Source organism: Lissotriton helveticus, chromosome 12 (assembly GCF_964261635.1).
Source record: "Lissotriton helveticus chromosome 12, aLisHel1.1, whole genome shotgun sequence".
NCBI lineage: Eukaryota > Metazoa > Chordata > Amphibia > Caudata > Salamandridae > Lissotriton > Lissotriton helveticus.
This window is the reverse complement of record NC_136073.1, coordinates 4790220-4799518: the sequence shown is the minus strand read 5'-3', so window position 1 is coordinate 4799518 and position 9299 is coordinate 4790220. Positions and strand designations below refer to the sequence as shown.

At 46.6% G+C, this 9299-nt stretch overlaps 1 protein-coding gene across 1 annotated transcript in view; it reads left to right on the top strand.

Annotated features, from left to right (window-relative positions):
* Nucleotides 1–777: 777 nt before the first annotated feature.
* The window catches only part of LOC144799542 (cold-inducible RNA-binding protein B-like), a 30413-nt gene continuing 21891 nt past the window's right edge, over nt 778–9299 (top strand). Inside the window, exons 1-4 of the mRNA XM_078670907.1 lie at nt 778–967; nt 1246–1352; nt 1921–2044; nt 2289–2376. Coding sequence (XP_078527033.1) covers nt 865–967; nt 1246–1352; nt 1921–2044; nt 2289–2376 — 422 coding nt within the window. The 5' untranslated portion in view covers nt 778–864. The remainder of the gene's footprint in view (nt 968–1245; nt 1353–1920; nt 2045–2288; nt 2377–9299) is intronic.

The window sequence follows — 9299 nt, the reverse complement described above, 5'->3', positions numbered from 1 at the left end:
GTAATGGAACCCTGGGGGAGATAGGCCTAGTACTAATTTATTGGGTGAAGGAATGTATTTATTAAACCTGTTTGTGTAGAGCGGACGTAGCCAAATGTATAATAGAGATTTTCACAAAGAGCAGAAATCGAACATTCGCACAGTAACAGCATGGACCAGATTTCAGAGAGGAATACCAGTTTTTTGTTTTCTTTTTAAGGAGTGGTCTTATTGGGTTGCCGGTGTGTGGAATCCAAAGTTATGTTTGGTTATTCACGGCTTGGGGTTTGTCCGTTGACTGATGGCGGATGTGAGGTTAAGGACCGAAAATTAACTGCCATCCCACCCTTGTTCCTTTTCTGGCCTGACCTGTGAGTTTTGCCAGCAGTAGATTCAGAAATATATGGTGCCCTGTGGTTTTTGCATGTGTTGCCAGGAGCACCCAAAGCCTTCTGATTCCCCCACCAATAGGAGTCTGTCATCTGCTTTGTGGCACCTCAACGAATAGGCGCTATAATGGTATTTAGACCTTAACTCAGGTCCCGACGGTGCTACGACTTAGTGGTCTTTAGTGGGAGTCATCATTTTAACCGCCTGCAAGTCCATATATGTTCTTGGTTTAAGTAATACATTTTAGGGCCCACCTCACATACTGCCCTGTAACTGTTAATTGGTCAAAGACTCAAAGAAAAACCTTTGAATGGCCTTCCCATGCTTTGCGACCGTGGCTGATCGCTGTTGCTGCAGGCTGTTTGTTGGCATGTTGGGGTTGTCTCTGCATGGAGGTGTTATGAGTGTTCACCATTGGTGTCTGCCTGTTTTTCTGTCACTTTGTTGTGATGTTCCCTAATCTAACAGAGATTTGGCTATTTTTCAGTGTTCACAATGTCTTCCGATGGCAGGAAACTTTCAATTGGTAATCTCAGTCTCAGCACAGAAGAGGAGACCTTGAAAGGCGCATTTAGCAAGTATGGGAAGATCGAATCAGGTGTGTATTCCAGGCCTGCTTAATGTTCTGCCTAATGTCATACATGACTAGACTGAACTTTGTGTGCAAGAGGTGTGTAGGACTCAGTGTAGGACTTTGCTGCAGGAAAACATGGGTGCTGTATGTATAAGTGTCACAAGTATGAATCCTGGAGGGTGGGTGATTCATCCTTTTTATCCTCCTTGAAAATGAACGCCATTTCATTAGGCAGTGGAGGTTCTGCCAGTGACTGGGAGTAGAAAGTGTTCCACTAATGCTCCTTGTTTTCCACCCTGTAGTTCTGGTAGCAAAGACTCCAGGCAACCTAAAGAACAGAGGGTTTGGTTTTGTCACCTTTGAGAGCGAAGACGATGCCAAGGCCGCCTTACAGGCCATGAATGGGGAGGTGAGTGCTTCGTACACTCTTTTGAATAAAGAGAAAAGGTTGTAATGTTCTGATTGTGCTTGCAAATGAAGGCATCGATCAGCCAAGTCAAGTTGTAGAATGAAAGTCTAAAGGTTTGAGGAACAGATGAGCTGAAACAGCAGAAACCTTGCAGCTGATAGCTAAAACGGTCTTGTGTCTGGAGACCTGGTGGAGTTTAGACTAGATTGCCATAGCTGCACACCTTCTCTCTAACATGTAAATTGGGGAATATTGTGCCTCAGGCAGTTGTGTAGATTAACGCTGACCAATCTTCCAGAGTAAAATATTTACTTTAAGGATGCTGATTGGATTTTAACAATCTGTTCAATTGGATCTGCACGAGTATTCCTTTGCGCTTCACGAGTTTGGGGCGTTGAAGATCTGCTCCATTCTCAGTGAAGCTTGACCTAATTGTGGTCCAAGCTGAGGCTTGTCTGTAATGGTTCCTCCCCTGAATGCTTAATGTTGGCGGTGTGCAGAGGCGTCATTGGAGGGTTATGAATACTGCTGTTGTTCTCATGTGCACTCTGCGTTTGATCTTCCACAGGAACTTGATGGGCACAAGATCCGAGTTGAGCACGTAGGTAAATCTTCAGACAGAAGCCCAGGGACCTACAGTGGTGATTCTGGACAACGCAGAGGGTACCAAGGTGGAGGCAGAGGAGGAATAGGCAAGTCTTTTACTTTTGGGATGCCTGCGTACTGTGACAGGAAGATGTCAGGGTGGCCTTCGACAGCGGCTGGATAGTGCTTCTTATTGCTTGGAAGCATGAGTGCTGGACTTACGGTAACTTCTGTTACCATCTTAGGGTTTAACAGGCAGTGCATTACCGCTAAGTATGGACATTCTACTCACTGAGTCTCTGCACGCGCTTGCTTAAAGGCAGACCTACATGTGCTATAACTTTCTTTCAGGTGATTATGGCAACAGCGGCGGTGGACTTGACCACGGGCGTGGAGGATTTACTGCCGGTGGATATGGATCCAGGGAATCCTACGGCAGGTAAGCAGGGTAGGATTTTAATTGGTTGTAGGATTGCAGCCAAATTAGGTTACATTTTTGTGAGGATTTGGGTATATTATATGGATGGCTCTGAGGCGTTACCGTGGAATACTGTCGCACAAACTGCCTTGGGTTCAGTCAGGCTCATTTGAACAACCTTAAGCTGAACTCTGGGTAGCTATGACTTTTGAGCTGCAAGGCCTGAACAAAGAAACTTAATGTAAAGCATTTAATGAACCAAACAACGAAATAAGAAAGCCACACTACACGAATGAAACACAACCCAAATTTATAAAAATAGATTATAATTTTATATATTTTTAGAGTCCTGGATGAGCAAAATCCATCGGGTGTTCTGGAAATGCAGATTGTTAGAGGCTTTATCAATTTTAATTTCAACCACAAACAAGCATTCGTCAACATAAAGTTTGGAAACTTTTGAAAAATTTGTAAAAGTTAGTTTGGCTACTCTGGCTACAGCTTGGCGTCCAAATCCCACAGGATGATGGTCTGCTGGGTCAATGGGTTAGATTTGGACAATTACCTGACCACCAGAGAATTTTCCAGTCCAGTTCCAAACTTTACAGAACAAACGCCATCCACTTTAGTGTTCCCAATGCTAGGGGTGCAGGATGAAAAGATGCTCCAGTTGCTGTGGGTTCCACGATTTCGCAGTCACGGGTGATGTGGGGCAACTTTGCCATAGAGGTCGGATCCAACAAAGTCCTCTTTGAGACAGTGGAAGGCCAGCTGCGGCTGGGCTACCAGTCTCCGAGCACAAAGGTTGGAGCAGAATCATGTAGTAGAGGCTAGTGTCCCTCTTGGACGACCAATCCAGACTTTGACAACCATCCCAGGCCTGGCCGACTCAGGTGCAATTTTTGCCCTTCAAGGATCGGTCTGTAGGGGCGCCCAGCAGCAGTCATCGGCGAGTTTGTAGATTTGGCTATCAACTTACCAGTTTAGGCTTCTTCGCTCTTTTGTCCCTTGAGCCAGTTCTTGGGGATCAGCCAACTTGTTGTTGGAGCCACTTCTTTGGTCTGGGGCACGATTTTACCCCACGCCAAGAGCCACAGGCCCAGTCCTAACTTTCCCAGCCCTAAAGTGCAGTAGGTGCAGTCCAACAAACGGTGCAGCCTCTCTTTATGCAGTCCAGGAGCAGCAGGACAATCCTGCTTCGGTCCTTATTCCAATTTTGATGTGATCTGAGGGGCAGGGTGCCCGGGGTGTCATATTTATCCCAGGAAAGTGCCCCAAGGGTCCACTCAGTCACTAGCCAATGAGCTACCAGGTGCCTTCCCTTCTGGTGACAACTTTCCAGCAATGTGTGGCACCTAGCAATCTCAGAGTGCACTATTCTTCCCACTCCTAAGGTGTCTGCTCACGACCTGGGCTGTTAGGATATTGGTAGCCCACCCAAGAGGCATGGCTATCTGTGGGCTATACTCCCACAGGAAAACCGGTTTGAGTACTGGTCTCCCCTCTCTGGTGCTGTTTCCAGCTTGTCTGCCTAAACAAGGGGCAGCAACTCTAGAGTGTTATTGCCATTTGCTCCCCAAAGGAGCTTCGCCTTTCAAACTCACCTTTTGGGCTAACGCCCAAATGACTTCCTGCAAGGGGGAGGAGACACCTCTCCCTGCAGCGTGCTTGTATTGTTTACAAGCCTGGGAGTTGTACACAATACAAGGCAGCCAGAATGCTGTCTGTGTGAGGCTGCTGGACTAGCTTGGTCACATGTGTCAACTTTCTAAAAGTTGGTTTACTTTAATAGTGACATTAAATTCGACCTGAGCATCAGGTCGAGTCTAATGCCATGATTAATTTGATACCTTACATACATAGTTAGGTAGTCCCATTCAGATGTTAGCCAGGCTGGAGTGCCAAGCGGTAACCCTGTGTTAACCAATGGGGCTACTAACTTTTCCACAGAAAAACGACAACTTGAAGGGGGTTTGCTGCAAGGACATAAATAGACATACATGCCCCTCTTAATAACATACAGCTCCATTCCTTTGGGCTCTGTATTCCTCCCTTAGGGGAGACTTGCATATATTGTTAAGGGAAGTGGTGTCTTTGCCATTGGTTTGTGTGGCAAAGTCAAACTGGCAGTGTAAACACTTCCCTTCCATTCTACAGTGGCAGGCAGGGAGCCATGCTTTTCTCTTTCATATACAGTGCTGCAGCCTTGGGTGGACACTCTGCCTTACATGCCCTTGGTACCCTGGGTGCCATATACTAGGAACTTATAAGTAAGTTATCTTATGCCAATTGGGGATAGCCTATGCAACATATACTCTGGAAGGGATGTACGTCATTACGACGCATACTTTTACAACGCGTGCCGTTACAGCGTGGTTTTTTTCAACGCAAGTCGTTACCACGACTTGCGTTGGAGGGGGTGCGGACTTAGGAATTTTTTAATTTACTATTCCAACACCAGCCTACCTACAGTAGGGAAGGTGTTGGATAGTAAATTAAAAAATTCCTTGTCCTGCAGCGCCCTCCAGAATCTCAGACTTTTCAGGAAATCACTAAAAACATGGTTATTTCTAATGGATCTATAAAAATGTGCAGCACATTTTTCTTACATATGTCCATCCAGGTCCTCAGCGCCAAGACGCCCCGGGCATTTGTTGCGCTTTATAAATTTAAAAATCAATCAATCAATCACTGTTACTCCATCTCGGAGTGTCCTGGCGCTGTATACCGCTGGGGAACCCGTCCTGGCTTTCCCTGTGAGATGGTCCCTCCTGGGCACCTCCAAGGTGAAGCCAGGCATCCCCGGCGCTGATGGGGCCGTTGTGGAGATTAAGCAAGCTATTGCCCAGAGTTGCAGAGTGGGACCCATGGTTAGCGGAGGCACCGAAGCGAAAATTATCGAGTCCGCGGACATTGACGCACGACCCTGCCGCGTCGGGAATTGAACCCTGGTCCGGGCCGATCTCTGCTTCAGGGTCTGCCACTTCAACCAGTGAGCCACACTTCTCCCTAACCAGTGAGCCACACTTCTCCAGTCAGACAGTCGTTTATGTAAACCAAGGCCCGCCTGCGTGAGTTGAAACTCCCATACTGCACTGCTGTATCTCGCCAGGTTGAGAGTAGTGTAATCGCGGACACTATTCTTTGAATCGCCAGATGAAACCGTGAAGATTCAACTACGTATGCCGCCTAGGCTGAAATTCCGACTCCTCATCCAGTGAGGCCACTCGCAGGCTGCCCAAGATCCAAACCAAAGGAACTAGGAGGTCGAGACCCCGACGCCGCTCCAAATTCTGCAGTGATCCTAACAGATCTACCTCGGCTCCCCGGCAGGGGTCTTCGGCATCATAGTTGCATCAACTTTCTCCACGATGGGGGACTGCTGGAGGCATGAGGCTGAACCAACGAAATGTGAGCAGGGGCTACTACCTCTGTTTGACTCTTAACAGTTTAGGGGCACGCCTGTTGAAGGGGGGCAGGTTGTTGAAGAATCATAGGGGGAGCGGGCGGGGGCTTCCGCTGGGCCTGCTAGCCACTCCCACCGCGATAGATACTTCTGTTGTTTAGAGGTATAGGGTGGGGGGAGGGGGAAAGTTGGGGTACACGTGTTATTATTTGCACTGCGTCACAGCCACACACAGACATGACTTGTTCACTGGTCCATAGCTGTCCCACATGTTGCTACCCGGAAAATGTTAGATGGCAGTCCCCACAGATAGGGCACGACCCCAAGTCGTGGACCTTCTGATTGTGAGCTGGAATGTCAGGGGAGCATTAGATAAAATTAAATGAGGGGCCTTACTCCAACAGGTCAAAAGGTACCGAGCAGAGGTCCTGCTGCTTTAGGAGACCCATTTAATGGGTACTAAGGCCATGTGTCTCCTCGACTATGGTTATATTCAAGTGTTCCAATCAGGCTTTACCAAGGGATCCCGGGGGGTTGCAATTTTGCTTCACCGCAGAGTACCCAACAAACATATCAAGACATGGACTGACACTCAGGGGAGATATGTTTTTATTAAGGGCACCATATACGAGGAACAGGCGGTTTTCGGGTGTGTGTATGCTTCCCCACCGCTGCAATGGGCATTTATGGAGCGCCTATGTCCTTGTGGGCCGATATACCTTAGGGGCTAGCAATCGTAGGGGGCGACTGGAATGATGTAATGAATCTGACCATGGATATGCGGAGAGTGGGAGGATATCCCGCTGTGTCACACGGTACCAGATTGAACGCCTTGGTGACGGGACTGGGATAGGTGATACATGGAGGCGACTGCATCGTAAGGAACTAGGCTAGACGTACCTCTTGACAACCCATGATTCATAATCCCGCCTTGATTATCTATTTGTACCGATGGGTGCTGTAGGACGTGTGAGGGCAGTAGAGATTCTCACAAGGGGTTTGTCCGATCAGTCCTCAGGGCTTTTGATGGCGCAGCTGGGCCCTGAGAAGCAACCTTTTCGTTGGTGCTTATCCCTCTGGCATCTGCAGGATGAACAGTATCGGGAGCACATGGAGCAGGCAATTGAGCAATACCTGGATAAAAATCTGGGTACCATAGCTGAGGCAACAACCTTATGGGAGACCATGAAGCCCACCCTGCGGGAAGTAGACATTTCCTACTGCACGGCGGCCCGTCAAGTCCGTCGGCAATCGCTCCTACGGTTGGAGGCCCGCTTACTAGAATTGGAACAGAGTAGAAGAGGGGAGGGGGTAAGTTTGGAGCGCCAACAGCAGGCGTTAGAGCAACAATCCCATGCTGACACCCTGATGGATGAGGCCCGACTCTCGTGGCTAGCATCCTGCAGCAGAATGTATCAATGTCGGGTAAATTATTGCATAGATTGCGTCAAGGGGCCTTGCAACCACGGGTTCTCCCAAACATACCGGAGCCTGTGGACGGATTATGATTGACCCATCTCTCATTGCAGAGAGTTTTGTGCATTACAATGCAGAGCTATATACCCCTAGGTAGCTCCTGCAGGACAATGTGGTGCAGCGCTTTCTGTCCGACTTACTGCCGCGCACTCTCTCAGATGAGGCACGAGCAGACCTTGAACTTCCATTTACCGACAAGGAGATAAGTGCTGCGTTGGGAGACCTGAACTCCGGCAAGGCGCCTGGCCCAAATGGATTCCCATGTGAATTCTTCAAGAAATACTCTTCCAAATTAGGGCCTCATTATCTTCAAGTCGTCGGGGAAGGCAGAGACCAGGGGTGCCTACCACAAGACTGAAGGCATGCAGAAGTGGTGGTGTTTCATTAACCAGGCCAACCCCATCGACCAGCATGCTTAGTATCGACCCATATCCTTGCTAAACGTTGAGGCCAAAATTCTGACTAAAGCGTTGGCCAATCGCCTCCAATCTCATATAACTAATCTGATACTTTCCCGACCAGGCAGGATTCAGGCCTCAGATGGCTACAGGTCACAATATCAGACGGGCACACACAATGTGCAGGGCAGAGACATCATCCGCTCCCCAGGGGGTGGAGCCAGCATTGTGGAAGGCTGGCACAGCCCTATTCAGAGTTCAGGTGCACTCCTCCCTCCCATCTAGATGCAGATCTCTCTATTCACCACTGGGTGACTCAGCCTGTCTCCAGGCATTCCCCAGCCCTGTCACTCACAAAACCAGACATAGGAATACACAAACTAACAGAGGCAGGTTTGAATGGTTAGACAAGCAAATACCTACTTTCTAAAAGTGGTATTTGCAAACACAGAATATTAAAATAAACTTCACTAAAAGATGTATTTTATTATTCTGATTTCAGGCATACTAAACTCGAATTTCTACCATGTTCTCAGAGAGAGTTAGGATTATAAAATGTAATACTTCTAACAGCCCATTCTGGCCAATGGAGAACAGGTAGCCTTGCAATAGTGAAAAACGAAAATGGCTGTAATTCACTATCAGGACATGCCACGCACATCAGGGCTTCTACCTTACACTTACTATGCATCCTGCCCTTGGGCCTACCATAGGAGTGACTGATATGAAGGAAAGGGAAGGTTTAGGGACTGGGAAGTGGGTGCACTTGCCTAGTCAGCATGACAGTACCAGACTGCACGCAGGCTCTGCAATGGCAGACCTTAGACACACTTTACAAGGATCACTGACTAAATATCAAGGGACAAAATATAGACTACCTAAAATATCGATGCCAAAATATCGACAGACAAAATATCGAATTCCTATCTACAAACAGGTAAGTACCAAAATATCGAATCCAAAATATCGTTTAAAAATATATACTTTGTAAAAATATCGAATTTCTTAAAAATAATGTAAAATTAAAAATAAATAACTAAAATATACTTAAAAATACTTAAATTACCTTAGAATTATTAAATAATTAATTTAACTTATAAAAAAAACATACAATCATATCTGTTAAAACATATATATATATTAACATAATAAAAAATATACAATATTATTACCGTATGATAGCGGGAGTGTAAAAATTTACTATTCCAACTCCAGGAAGTGCAACAGAAGGGAAAGTGTTGGATAGCGTAGGGGTAAAAATTACTATTCCCACTCCAAAGAGTGCAACAGTAGGGAAAGCGTTGGATAGCGTAGGGGTAAAAATTACTATTCCCACTCCAATGAGAGCAACATTAGGGAAAGCGTTGGATAGCGTAGGGGTAAAAATTACTATTCCCACTCCAGAGAGTGCAACAGTAGGGAAGGCTTTGGATAGCGTAGGGGTAAAAATTACTATTCCCACTCCAGAGTGTGCAACAGTAGGGAAAGCGTTGCATAGCGTAGGGGTAAAAATTACTATTCCCACTCCAGTGAGTGCAACAGTAGGGAAAGCGTTGGATAGCATAGGGGTAAAATGTTCTATTCCCACTCTAGTGAAAATAAATTAATATAATTCACATAATTATCAATTAATAAAAATTAATTACCAATTAAGAATTAACTAA